The 15,489-nt window shown below is 36.6% G+C and overlaps 1 protein-coding gene across 1 annotated transcript in view; it reads right to left on the bottom strand.

Moving 5' to 3' along the window:
* Positions 1 to 15,489, bottom strand: part of EXOC5 (exocyst complex component 5) — a 56,689-nt gene that overhangs the window by 30,669 nt on the left and 10,531 nt on the right. Inside the window, exons 2-5 of the mRNA XM_025918964.2 lie at positions 5,184 to 5,278; positions 4,445 to 4,592; positions 2,267 to 2,461; positions 698 to 762 (exon numbers count right to left, since the gene is read on the bottom strand). Coding sequence (XP_025774749.1) covers positions 698 to 762; positions 2,267 to 2,461; positions 4,445 to 4,592; positions 5,184 to 5,278 — 503 coding nt within the window. The remainder of the gene's footprint in view (positions 1 to 697; positions 763 to 2,266; positions 2,462 to 4,444; positions 4,593 to 5,183; positions 5,279 to 15,489) is intronic.

Raw genomic sequence — 15,489 nt, 5'->3', positions numbered from 1 at the left:
CATGAAGTTGCTTATAACAATCTGTGTGGATCTGAATTTTCTGAAGAAACTTTTTTAGCTTTCATCAACTTTTAAGGTGTCTAAAACTCCATAAAGTTTAAGGACTCTCATCTAGATATAAGAAAAAGCAGCTGAATGGCCCCATGTTTAAACTTTCCCCATTCCCTCCATTCCAGCTTATCAGAGTCCACAAAAAATGAAAATTTAAAACATCACTTTAGGAAATTTCAAAATTCTTCAGCAATTTTTTTTTCAGAAGAAAGACAAAGAGGGGCACCTGGGTGACTCCATCAGTTAAGTGTCTGACTCTTGATCATGGCTCAGGTCATGATCTCACGGTTCATGGGTTCATGAGATCAAGTCTCGTGTCTGGGGTTCTGCTGGCAGTGTGGAGACTGCTTGGGATTCTCTCTCTCCCTCTCTCTCTACCCCTGACCCGTTTGTGCATGCACGCACTCTCTCTCAAAATAAAATAAACTTAAAAAAAAAAAAAGACAAAAGGTTGAAAGTATTTCAAAGTATACCACTAAATTTAGATATTAAGAAACTATATTTTTTCAATCAACTCTTATATACTATGCTTGTACAAAGGAGGTACTCAATAAACTCTTGTTGAATAAGCAAAAACATACAGGGAAAAATGAAACTTTATAAATTATAGCATACATGCAAATTAGCTCTTGAGAAATGAACTTGCCTGTCAAAAGGTAACTCTTGGGCAATTAGGTGCAACTTCTGAATGATGTCTGCTGCCTCCTTTATCTATTCAAAAATAAACGAAAGCAATAATTAAAAAAACAAACCCTATACATACCAAATATATCTTTATATTTGAAAAAAATAATAATCCCCTATGTATGCCAATAGACCCTCACTCCAACAATTATCTTTTAAAATCCATACAAATAAAACCTTGTGAGCAACAGAAATACATTATCATCAATAAATGAATCAATAAAACATAAACATCTGTCTTTCTGGTATTGAAATTTTGTGATTTTATAATGCCATAATCCCTTCCCAGTGAAACTTGCAGTTCAAGTTTACTCTGAAAAAATTAAAATCATTGCTTGCTGAAAGCCTAAGTGTCTCTTCTGGTTTATGAACCCAAAAAAGACAAACAAGATTTATGAAAATAATTCAGATCATATTGCTGCATATATCCCACTTTAAGCTGAACTGAATGAATATAACTAAATAAAACAGCTAACATACCTATCATTTAGTAAACACATAAATTTATAAAACTTGTTCTAAAAGCAAATATAGAGTTGAATATGAAGTCTCCTGAATGAAATATGGTACAGAGGTGTACTTCTTTAAGTGGTGGAACTAAAGGATTCAGGCCAAGGGTCGAAAGTTCTTGAAATGCAAATATTTGACCATGCTTACTTACACTAATGTGTGGGGGGAGTTATACAATATTCTCTTTTTCTTTAAGTTTCAATTAAGTACTGAGTTTTGGCACACCTTCAGTAACTGATTTATGATCACTCACTTTCTTTTACACTAAAAAATAAAGAGACTCTTACAAACATGAAGCAAGAGCTAAAAACATTAACACAGATCTTTCTAACCAAGCACTCATGTGAAGTCTGGCAAGCAAAGTGGACAACAGCAGGGCCAAACAAACTGTTGCCAAACAATAGTGAACATAGCATTCTGGTTTTAGTTATCTCTTCTCTCCTTGTCTGTATGTCACTGTGACATACAGTGGGGGGGAAGAAAGTCAGCTAAACAACCTTCTTTCAAGATTGCAGAACAGTCAATACCGTGTACCCTCAGACCAGTATTAAGTTACTAGTGCCATGAAAAGGATTAACATAAACAATTCAGATTTTTCCAATCTCTTTGGTCCAAACTAGAGCTCTTTATTTAAGCAACAGAAACCAGAAACTCTGAATTCCTTGTGCAGAAAGATATTTCAGCTTATCAATGATTTAGGTCACACCACCCCCTAAACCCAACAGAATATAACTATTAAATTCTGTTAATATTATAAGTCAATTATGGGAAAGAACTATTAACATAGTTACCTCAGCATTTCCAAACCACACATAATTCTATAAACAAAAATGCCAAGACAATCCTGTAGTTAAAAATCTGAATATACACACTTCATCAGGAATCTGCAGGCAAGTGTACTAATACACATTTCAGAACAATAAAAAGTTTCAATAAATCAGCTACTCAGTGATTTGAAAGTAATAATTAGGGCATTGCTATTAATGATGCAGCTTGCTTTTATCATTCTGATAGTGCTCACCTTTTCAGAATTTGTAAAAACATCAGATTTCAATTCTCCATCTAGAAACTCATTGAAGTATTTCATCAATTTCTGAGCCTCCACTGCCCGTTGTCTAGGTGTATTTACCCCTTCCAACTGGTCTCCAAGGTGACAGACCTTGGTTGCTACATAGCTGATGTGCTCATCTAGTTCTTGGAAATGTTGGAAGGCAACCTAGGAAAAATGTACACAAGCATAAAATATAATCAGAGAATCCAGTTTATAAATTAATTCATATCAAACCCAGAGCACCAATCTCATCCCTACTCTCTAACTTAGGTAACTAAAGATAATATAGAAGTTATATATGAGGTAAACTACAAAAACAACTTATGCCCATTAGCAGCATAACATGATCTGAAAACTTTTAAACAAACTTGCACACTTTTATACCTTTAACTATTAAAACATTTTATCAACATTTGTTTAGAAACAAAACAGTATCCTGTTTAACAACATTCCCAGTACCATTTAGTCCTGAAAACAATGAACTAAGTATCAAAGGGACCCATGATCTGGACAATTTGCTTGCCATCACGCGGAGTCAAAATACGTCAGACGTGAAAAACACTAATTAAAAATAGAATATTGGGAGACCTGGGTGGCGCATTTGGTTAAGCGTCCAACTCTTTATTTTGGCTCAGGTCATGATCTCATGGTTTGTGAGATTGAGGCCCATGTCTGGTTCTGCGCTGACAGAGCCTGCTTGGGATTCTCTCTCTTCCTCTCTCTTTGCCCCTCTCCTGCTCATGCTTTCTCTCTCTCTCTCTCTCTCTCAAAAATAAATAGAGTAGTTAACACATATTTTAAATATTTGAAGAGCAATGCCAACCTTAGAAATAAGGTAAGATGGTTCTTGCCCAGTTTTGAAAACAGAAAAGACTATAACAATTATTTAAATGAAGCAAAGGTACAATACTTCCTAACATATTTTTCCTCTTTTCTGACTATAGAGATTGTTCTGTGGTATATGAAAATTATACACAATGAATGCCTTAGAACTGCCAATAACAAAATTGGTGATAATTCAGTATGACACTTCACTCTTACTTTAAGTTAAGATGGGGGTCGGGGGGGGGGGGGGAGAGGCAAACATTCACTAAGGCCTTCCTCTGGGCCAGACACTGTTCTAAGCATATTATATGTATTAACTTATTTAATCCTTGTAACCACCTATTTTTATAGATGAAAAAAACTAAAGCACAGGGAAGTTAAGTTGCTAGTAAGTGGCAGAGCAGACTTATCTCCAGAGCTTGTTAGGTTAACTAATAATACCATTATTATTACCAAGAGAAAACTGCATTGGAAGTATTTGGAATCTATCACTTTGACTATGTAAAAACACATCCTCTATCTTATGTAAACTACTGACTTTATTAAATGTTTTCTCACAGCCATATATGCTTAAGCGAAGGAATCTAACTAAATAAAATCTGAGCAGAAATCAGTTTGCTAATCCCTAACACTAAAGAACAAACAGCCCCTGGGAGGCAGCAATGCTACACAATGCTCCATGAACTACACTTATACAGGGCAATCAAGTTCCAGATCAGGCCCAGGCCATAAAAGGGGTTCACAGATTCCAGATTCAGTGTAGGACCTAAGAAGGGCTAAGAAATTTGGCCTACTTACCCCAGGGCCAGGCTGTGATTTGATTTTACTTCAAAATGGATTGAGGAAGAGTACTGCATTCACTTTCCCCATGTTATACTACAATTCTCATGGGGACACATATTCCGTGACTTCTGTAAAACTTCCCAGATCAGGGAAAAATGTGATCCAGGCAATACTGTTCTGTTATTGCTTTGTTTTATGTTTACATGAGAATGCAAATGACACTTAAATATCCAAGCTAATCATGAGCCCCTAAAAATGCAGGTCAGCTAAAGTGACATTCTTCAAAGAATGCACTGTGACTGTACTGGATGCCACTCCAACCTAAGAAGGGAATACTGTGATCCCAAACCATGGATCAACAGCAAGTCTGTGCTAAGAGTGCCTCACAACAATTCATTGACATTTTTCCCCAGGGATGCAAACGGTGGAGAGAAACCTCAATGGTTACTATTATTTGACTAGAGTTCTTTAAGAACTTAATAGTGGAAGGGAATAAAAATATAATCTGTATAAACTATTCATTGCTTAATCAGTGTTTACCTGATTGCTTTTCTGGAGCTCTTGTACCTTCTTGGCAAATTCCTTGGCTTCTTTCTGACACTGTTGCTCTAGTTTCTCTACTTTCCTTTGAATCCTTTCATCCATTATCTGGAGTTCTTGAATATGATTTACAAATTCTTCTAATAACCTAGTAGAGGAAAATCAGAGTATGATTAATCATTAGGAACTGACCAGTTCATCTGTAACAGAATATTAATAAGCATTTCTTAAGGTAGGAATGATGTTAATTTTCTCTATAGCATCTTAGGAATTATCTTTAACATGAATGAAAACCTCACTCAGAATCTCTGCCAGAATAGAAACCAATTTTATAGAAAACAGTCAAAACGATAAACATGCTATATAAAAATAATACTGTGCATTCCATGGCAATGACTTTCTGTTCCTCTGATTTATAGCTACACTTAAAACAACATATTCAACATGTTTTTATTTTACAGGTAGAACCAACCTTTTCTGATTTATTACTAATTGAAGAAAATATTAAATTCTTATAACACAATAAAATTCCTCCCCTCATACCAGTTAAAATCCTTCTCTAAAAGAAATATAAAAGAAAATAAATCAATCCCTGACTTCTAATGCTTGTGTCTTTATCGTCCAACTGTTAACTAAAACCCCTTTACATAAACGTTGAAAGGAATTTCAGTAGTCACCTCTATTCCAAACAGAAACTTGAACTAGGTGGATCTATGGGGAAAAAACATTTTTACTTCACCTTTTGGGATCAAAAGCTTCAGGTCCCCCTCTAGAGCCTCCTCCTGGGGTTCTCCACACAAGTCTTTCAATATACTCATCTGCCACAAAAGGCTCCTAGTATACAAAATAAGTGTTCTTTTAAAAAGTTTCATAGAAGATAACTTAATGCTACTTGCAAAAATTAAACAGGTTCTACTATGTGAGCACTTAAAATAGAATTAAATTATCATTTAAATACATCTACATTATTAAAATGTGCAAGGCTTTTTCAGTTGAAAAAAATCAAATTAATAAAAATTAGGATATTAAAATATCAGAACAGTATCATGACTAGTTAGAACATCCCAGTGGGAAAATGAGCAAAGGACACAACTTATAGAAGAAAAACAAGAAACATGAAATATATGTGGCTTCACTAGTAAACAAATCAGGTCAAATTATCACTTTTGTTTTTAACCTCACACTCTGGCAAAGTGGGTGGGTTTTTTTTGTTTTGTTTTGGTTTTGTTTTTGGTAATTATAATATGCAATATCGGAGAGGGTAAACTGAAATTCACACTCTCATCTAATCTAACATGTACAATATTTTTAAAGGATAATAAATAATGATTTAGTAACATAAACAGTATTACAAATACTCATACCCTTTAACCTAGTAATTCTACTTTTAAAATTCTAAGGGAAAAGCAGATATGAACACAAAATTTTTTACAGAACATCCACTAAGTATTATGTACAATACTGAAAAATTGTTCATATAAATACTTAATGAAATCATTATTGAAAATTTATGACAAACTTCCAGGATGAAAACTATGTTCCTATTAAAATCATGCTGAAAAATCATGCAATGAGAAAAAAATGTTCATCTATAATACTGAAAAAAGTAGGATACAAAATTTTCTAAATTTTCTGAGAAAAAAAGCATTTATTATGAAAAAAAGAAAATTAGAGCAGATGATCCAATCAAGAAAATAAACACTCAAATCTTTACCATTAGCAGCTGACAATGAATTTTTTAGACTAATACACGCTAGTGTACATATTTTTCATACCATCTTCTTTCATGTAAATGGGTATCCTGTATTGCTTCCCACTTAGCATGTAACTTAGACTGCTACCATTTGCTGGTGATTCCAGTCTGAATTCTTATTATTTGCAAAATTTCCTATTTGTTAATCATATCTTAAAAACATATTTTCATTCATAAACACTCATTAAACAATAAAATTTCCAGTGCCAAGCACGCTGTTAGGCTTTGGAATAAAAAGATGTATTAAAAAACTGCAACCTCAGGAAACTCACAACCTAATAGAGAAGAAATTATAAAGAATGCAAAAGTATGTGACAAGTAAAATTAAGAACCTGTGCCCAAACTTTAATATTAACACTGCTGAATAAGTCGCTACCTCAACAGGTAGTTGGACAACAAAAAAGGGGTTATTTATTAATTCAGCAAATTTTGCTGAGCAACTGCTATGTGCTGGGCACAGTGGTGGGTATTGAGAATACAAATTGTAATTCAATAGACAGGGTTCCTGAAAGGCCTCAAAGAAATGATCTTCTAGGTAAGGATGCCAACATTAAACAATTACAGAAATAACTAGTTACAACTGTGATAAATGTAAGGGGAAAAAAAAAAGTCCTGGATCCAAGACTATTCAACAGAAACAGAGATGACAGGAAGACACTAAGGGACAGAAGACTGGTAAGACACAGGAATTACAACTGGCAAACTTTCTGAGAGCTTAACACTTAAGCTGAGACCAAAAGAAAGAAGAAAAATCATCCAGACAAAAATGGAACAAATATCTTTCCAGATCATTAGGGAAAAAGAAGATAGAACTTAACCTAGTTGTGGAACTGAGAAGATGGATAGATCACAAAGAGCTTATCTGGATGGAACAAGAGAGGTGACTATTAACCCCAACAGATAAGAAGTTTGCTCTTTTTATCATTATCATCACACTGGTACTCGAGAGACTGGTTTCACTGACGTGAGTCTGATGTGAGAGGAGGAATGGGAGGATGAATTTCAGTCAGACTATGGATAACCATCATCATAAAAACAGGAATATGTGCCCAAAACAGGAATATGTACCAACAAGAATAACAGCTCACGTAAACAGTTTACACGCATTGCCTCATTTACTACTCTCTTCATAAGACCTAGAAGGGAGGTCCTATTTCATCCTCACTTTATGATGAGGAAACTGAGAGTAAGAGAGGTTAATTACTTACTCAAGACAACACAAGCTGGGCTGAGATTTAAATCATTCTATTCTATTACTAGGTAAAACTGAATGGCAAATATGGGAAACTATAAGTAGCTCCTTGTACCTAAAGTTAGGTGGTAAGGATAACAGGTGAAGCTAAAAAGGAGAAAACTGTCACATGAAGGCCCACACACATCACTGATCAAAATTTCTTTTGAAATTTCTACTTAAATTTATAAACATTCTAATTGTATGACCCATCAATAATGTAAACTAATAATTTTCTCAGACAACTGATAAACTGTCACATGCCTATCTATACATAAGATCTAATATCAACTTTCAAACTGGATCATATCTTGTAAGAAAACCATACAGCTTTTACGACCGTTAATATCGCTGACTGCCCCCCGCCCCAAAAAGTAAACACTAAACAGTAAGAACACAAAACAATATAAATGGGCATTAAAATTTTTTAAAGACTTTTTATATTTTACCTACAAGAGGCTCTTTTATAGTGGTCAAATAACTAAAGATTAGCAGTTATATTAATCCAGTTTCTCTCATAAGATTTCCATTATAGGAAAGCTATCTGATAACGCGGAAGGCATAGAAAATAAAGAATATTGTTAACTACTTAAAAAATAAACCAGTTTATCCATGTGCTGACATGTTTGAGAATTAAACCCTAATGATGAATTAGATATCCTGCAAAGGAAAAATTTTGACCCTCTGAAATAACAACTCATTTAGCAAACATATCATCATTTAGATAATCATACCTCTCTCTAGTCAATTTCATTTGTGTTGAAACAAAAGTTGACATATGTCTAATAATTTTTAATTTACATACATAAATTGGGAAACATTGACTCAAGATCAAGGAATTTATGTTTAGAGCGAATACTTAGATCTTTAGAAACTCAGCTACTTACAAACTTCAGGAAATCTGACAAGCATATGAATTATTCCTAAATAATGACAAAATGCTGACAGCAGCTAATTTTTAAGTGTTTATTAGGTGCCTAACACTTTACATACTTAGTATCATTTAATACAACTCTATAAGGTAGGTTTTATTAATATTCATTCATTTTACACCTGTGAAATTGTGTGATACAAAAAGGTTATTTAATCCAAGGTCATATAGATTTATCTGATTTCAAAGGTCCAAGTTTTCAGTTTTGGTAAAATCCAGAGTTTTTTCTTCAAAAAAAGCTAAATTAATTACGAAGTAGTCAGCTCTTCCAAAACTCCACAATACTTCCATCAAATAGCTTTACCCAGTAATGTTCTTTTTCCCTGTCAGTTTTTGCACATGCATACCTATGTAAATACTTAATAATCATAGTTCTCATTTGTTAATTTTATTTATTAGTTATTCAGTAGTTGCAATTTCTTTTTTTTTTCAATATATGAAGTTTATTGTCAAATTGGTTTCCATACAACACCCAGTGCTCATCCCAAAAGGTGTCCTCCTTAATACCCATCACCCACCCTCCCCTCCCCCCCCCACCCCCCATCAACCCTCAGTTTGTTCTCAGTTTTTAAGAGTCTCTTATGCTTTGGCTCTCTTCCACTCTAACCTCTTTTTTTTTTTCTTCCCGTCCCCCATGGGTTTCTGTTAAGTTTCTCAGGATCCACATAAGAGTGAAACCATATGGTTATCTGTTTTTCTCTGTATGGCTTATTTCACTTAGCATAACACTCTCCAGTTCCATCCATGTTGCTACAAAGGGCCATATTTCATTCTTTCTCATTGCCACGTAGTACTCCATTGTGTATATAAACCACAATTTCTTTAATTTTTTTTTTTTCAACGTTTATTTATTTTGGGGACAGAGAGAGACAGAGCATGAACGGGGGAGGGCCAGAGAGAGAGGGAGACACAGAATCGGAAACAGGCTCCAGGCTCTGAGCCATCAGCCCAGAGCCCGACGCGGGGCTCGAACTCACGGAGCGCGAGATCGTGACCTGGCTGAAGTCGGACGCTTAACCGACTGCGCCACCCAGGCGCCCCTAAACCACAATTTCTTTATCCATTCATCAGTTGATGGGACATTTAGGCTCTTTCCATAATTTGGCTATTGTTGAGAGTACTGCTATAAACATTGGGGTACAAGTGCCCCTATAGTAGTTGCAATTTCTAATTAAATATGTTACACTGTTCATTAATTTCAATACACAAGTTTTATCAAATGATATATGCCCCAAAACTCATACGTCAACAGACAAATATTACTGACATGGAGAAAAATAAGAATTTTTCATATGAAATATTTCAATTTTCTCAAAATACAATATTCCCTCATTCAACAAATATTCATTGAGAGCCTACTAGATGTTACTGACTATTCTATAAACCAAGGAAATAGCAGTAAACAAGGCAGGAGAAAATCTCTGCCCTTATGGATATCATGAAAGGGAATGACAGACAAACGAGCAGATACATGATAAATAACAACTATGAAGAAAATTAAAAAGGATGCAGAGTGATGGATTAAAGTGGTTATTTTGGTAAACGTGATCAGACAAGGTCTAAGAAAATAAATTTTGAACAAAGACCTGAATACATCTAAAGGAATAAGCCATCTAGGAAAGGGATGCTCCAAGTACAGAGAACAAACAGTATGTGAGCAATGACAAGAGACCAGTGTAACTAGCAGAGTGAGTGAATGGGAGAACAGTTGTAGATAAGGTACAAGAGGTAGTAGAGCCCAGAGATTGTAGGATGAACTTTGATACACTTTCAGCTATGAATGAAGAAAAGGCAGGTTCCCAGGATGAAGGACTCTGCAATATACTAGCAAGTATATGCAGTAATGATTCTACTATTCCTTCCCCCTGCCAAAAGAGGTACAACCATTTACTTGAATAACTGTACACAAGGTAAAGGGAAATACTCAAACATTTTGAGGTCTGTTGTATACAGAGTCCTAGTTGATTCCGATACTTGATGGACTCCAAGCATCATGCACTCAAGAGAGTGAAGATATACAAGAGCCAAGATCCAGCTCATCACTGATCCAATGGGTCCATTAGCCCAACTACTGGCCATTTTCCCAGTCCGCAAACATGTAAGAGGGACAGGCACACTTGATGGCTGACATAATTCCCACACTGGGTCCTTGGTCTATAGAGTAAGAGCTTTCACAGTAGGGAAGTCCAAGAAGTCTCTGAAATTGCCCCTCTGTACTCAATGTAGTAAATCAAGTGGAATGTCAAAATTTAGTGCCATTCTTAAGGCTCTAAAGCAAGGATCAGCAAATTTTTTTCTTAAAAAGCTGGACAGTAAGTACTTTACAATCTTTCTTATCACCATTCAGTTCTATAGCTGTAGTACAAATGTAGCGATAGACAATACATAAACAGATGGGCACAGGTGTATATCAGTGAAACTTTAAAAACAGGTATCTATCCCAGGGGCTATACGTTTGCCAACCCCTTATCTAAAGGATGTTCAGGCAATATTCCCCACAATTTTCTAATTTAATTCATCAGTCTGGGTTTTTACAAAAACCAGATAAATCCTGAAAGGTGTTTATCTCAAAATCAACAAAAAAGTAGCCTATTACATCTGTCATGCCAGATATAGTTTCTCCAAGCCTCATGGTATATGACCAATGATTTGGCAAATACATTATTTTCTATGGCAAATACACTATTTTCTGTCCCTATTGGAAAAAAAAAAAAAAAAAAAAAGAGGATCAGAGAGTTTACAGTCACATAGAACTGACAGTGGTATACAATTATAGCTTTGCTTCAGGACTATGTGAACTCTCCTATTATAACATGATTTGTACCATATGAACATTCTGCAGAACACCTTACTGATCCATCATACATAACTGACATCATTGGTGGAATCTTGGTAAGATACATGTACTCATGTATATACTATACAAAGATTCCAGGGCACACTGAATCAGTAAAATTTTAAGGTAGTCAGGGGCCCTCCAGGACATCTCACCCAAAGTAAAGGAGAATTATTGTACCTTGCACATCCCACCACAAGGAAAGACACACAATACCTGATAGGACTTTCCAGGTTCTGCATGCAGGGCACACATGCTCTGGCACATATACCAAGCGACACAAAAGCAAGAAAGGGCTCTGAAGAAGTGGGGGCCATACAACCAACCTTGCTGTCTGGGCCATACAACTTTGCAGACCCTATGGTATTAAAAGAATCAGTCTTAATTTAAGTATTAAAGGTATCAGTATTGGGAAACAATGTCACGTGGAGTTGTGGCAAACCTCAGTGAATAATCACAACACAAATTGCCAGATAATAAAGATCATGCCATCTACAGCAGAGGATTACACACCTTTTGAGAAATAATTCCCAGTGTGCTACTAGACCCTGGTAGAGACAGCACACCTAACCACAGAGCAGGAAGTGAACCTGCATCCAGAACTACATAGCATGAGTTGGGTTCTAAAAGACTCACCAAGATATTATGTCAACGGACTGAGAAACTATTTAACCTAGATGGATGTGGTAGACCCAGAACCAAACATGAATAGGACCAGAAAGCAAACTGCATAAGCAGGAAGCCAAACTTCTACCATTATTGTGCTAGCTTCTCTCCTTCAACTTACATGGATAGCCTTATGGGGCATCTCTTACAACCTGCTGATGGAGAAGGAAACAGCCTGAACTTGGCTCATGCAGAGAGTTGGCTAGGCATATGGGTGCCAACTAAAAATGGACAGCAGCAGTAATTAAAACTTCATTCAGGAGAAGCCTTAAAATTCAGTGGCAAGAAAAATCTTCTCAATAGTCAAAGTTTTGGTAAAGACATCTGGCCATCATCTTGGGTAGACAGAGAACTGACCTTAGTTTAGAATATATATGGACTCACAGACAATGGCAAAGGGCCTGGCTATGAGAGGACAAAGACTGGAAGATTGAAGACAGAGAAATCTGGGATAGAGGCATGTGCATGGACACATGAAAGTGGGCACAGAGTGTGAAGATCATTGTGCCACATGTTAACACTTGCCAGAGGACATCCACCATGGAAGAAAAATCAAACAACCAAGTAGACAAAATGATTCTGCCAGGTGACATCAGCCAGCCTTTACCCAGCATTAGCACACTGGGGACATGAACAGAAAGAACACCGTACAGAGACAACATGGCCCCCATAGCATGAGGTCCTACTTACCATGGCTGATCCAGGTACTGTCAAAACTGAATATCTAGCCTAACGGTGATAGAAACCAACTCTGAGCCCCTGAAATCACCCCATCCTTCAAGAAGACTACTAACCCAACCACATGGTGGCAAGTTGATTACCTGGTTCCTTTCCATTTTGGATGAGTAATTCATTCTGACAAGAATAAAAGCATTCAAGTTGGGTATGCCTCTCCTCAGAGGGAGTGTCTGTTCCTGTGGCACTGGAACCCACATATCACATCAGAGTAAAGGACCCATTTTACAGCAGACAAGGTAACCATGGATCCACTGGTCATATCACAAAGCACACCACCCAGAAGCTGTCAGTCTAATAGGGCACTGGAACAGTCTGATGAAGGCATAGCTGAAGCGCCAGTTCAGAGACAATAACTCAACAAAGATGGAGGACTATTCTACAAGATGTGGTATATATTCCAAATTTAAAACCTTTATATGAGGGACACCTGAGCGGCTCAGCTGGTTAAGCATCCAACTCTTGATCTCCGCTCAGGTCATGATCTCACGGTTCATGAGGTCAAGCCCCGTGTCAGGCTCTGTGCTGATAGCGTGGAGCCTGCTTGGAATTCTCTCCCCCTCTCTCTGTCCCTACCCAACTTGTGCTCTCTCTCTCTCAAAATAAATAAATAAACTTAAAAAAAAAATAAAACCTTTACATGATGCTGTGTTCCCACAGGAAAAACAAGAGTCTGAGAACAAAGTATAAAAGCAGAAGTGGTCCTGCTTATAATGACTCTCCATTTGTACTTGCTATTCCCACAATTCTGGAGTCTTGATGTCCAGAGGCAAAGATCTCTTTGCCTGAGAATATAGTAAGAGTCCCATTAAACTATAAGTGCTGCCTGGGCTTTGGCTGCTTATATCCAGAGGATAAAAGGCAAGAAGAGGAGTGACCATCTTGGCAGAGGCAACAGATTCTGATTACCAGGAGGCAGGGCTGCTATTACACAATAGGTGCCGTAACAGTATTTGTGACACACAGATATATTTGTGGAGTACTCTTGGTACTCCTTTGACCAATTCTGAAAGTACACAAACAAGTGTAGCAACCCTGGCCTAAGATGGGTATGGTAACCAGTTAAGCCACCAAGAGTAGTGGAGGCACTAGCTGAAAGTAAGGGGGCATTAGAATGGAGAACAGAGAAGGGAAACATAGAAGAGAGAATTATCAGTTGCAACCTGAAACCAGTCACAATAGCAGGAACCACAGTTCATCCCACTAACCTTCTTCTAATTTTCCTCCCAACTGGAATGCCAAAGGAGCTGCTCCCCAAATGCGTATGAAAAAGTGGAGCCTAGTGGCACAGAAGTGGTCTGTGGTAGACACACTGATGTATTATCCAGATCTCCCTTCAAGAAGGGACTTGTTCTAGCTGCTACCAGTGCCATGCTGTCAGTAGAGAGCCTTCAGCTGGCAGTATTTTCAGGGATCACCTCAACTGCAGAGAATCAATTCACTCAATATCATACCTTTCCCAGTGTGGTCTATATAAATGACTAAGATAGGGACAATTTTGGTCTAAAGCAGGACAACTCTGACAGTTTATTTTTGTTTCAGAACTCGCCCCAGGGGCCAAAAACACTCTCACTGGGCCAACACTGTAACTCTATTTCTCCATACGCCCGATCTTGCATCCTTACTCTGTCCCTTCGCAGATATTCACACCAAGGGTATCTCCTAAAAAATATTCTGCACACGAAACTCTGTCTCAAAGTCTGCTTTTCAGAGAACTCAACCTGCAACACTGTAGTAGTCCAATGGAGAGATGATGATAATGGCTCAAACGGAAGTGACGGTGGTGAAGATGCTAAAAAATGGTCAGGTTCACAACATTTTAAAGAATATATTCACACAAATTGCTGGATTGGATGTGGAGACAAAGTTAAAAAGGAAATCATGATTATTCGTGGAGGAACGCAGACTGAACAACTGTGTGAATGATGGGTAGTGTCATTTACTGAGACTGGAAAGAGATGCAAGAGGGAGTGAGGAAATGAGTTCTGTTTTGCATATGACATGTTGTGGAGGCTTATTAAATATACAGTAATTGAAAATAGCACATGATTAGAAAAATAAGTTTGTATTACAGGGAAGAAACTAGAGCTAGATATAAAATTAGAGTTATTTAAAATCTCAGAACTAGATGAAATTTAGGAAGGAGAACAGCATGCCAACAACATTCAGAGATAAATGAAGGAAAAGGATCCAACAAAAGAGACCAAGTAGGAGGAACTAGAGAAGGAGGAAGAAAACTCAGGAGTGAAGGAGTGTCCTGGAAGCAAAGTGCAGGTTTTATCTCAGAGGCAAATTATCACTAGAGTTTAAGATAAATCAGCTACTGCTCCCAGTGGAATGAAAGTTCCAAAAAAGCAAAAAACAAAACCAAACAAATGAATCCCAATAACTTGCTCTCTAATACTTAATGTTGCTGCAGAGGCATTTACAATAAGAAAGATAGCCAAATTAACAGATTTTAAGACCTCCAAATGACCAAGTCACCCCAAAGGATTCTCAAAAATACATGTAAATAATCCCCCCAAAAATCTTTCAGAATTTCACAAACCTGACAAAGTTCTATCTTTACCTTCTATTTCACTATAGTAATTAAAAGCAAAAATTGTCCCAACAAAAACAAATACCTATGAATTATGCACTATAGACTAAAATGCTATTATATTAAATTCAACTTTATGTAACTCATTATTGTAGTCAAACTGATTTCATATTTTTTACAAATGCTACCAATGACAAGAAAAACATGGAGTTTGTAGTTATTTCTATTAAAAACTAAGACATCAAGCCCCTGGACAGGAACATGAATCCCTAATTTAACACTGTTTGAGAAAAGTGAACTTTTATATTTTCTTATAGCATCCTTTCCCAAAACAGATCCAATACAATGTGTTAC

The sequence above is a fragment of the Puma concolor genome, chromosome B3 (assembly GCF_028749965.1).
Source record: "Puma concolor isolate L17-30 chromosome B3, mPumCon1.1.hap2, whole genome shotgun sequence".
Taxonomy (NCBI): domain Eukaryota; kingdom Metazoa; phylum Chordata; class Mammalia; order Carnivora; family Felidae; genus Puma; species Puma concolor.
This window is presented reverse-complemented; position numbering and strand designations above follow the sequence as displayed.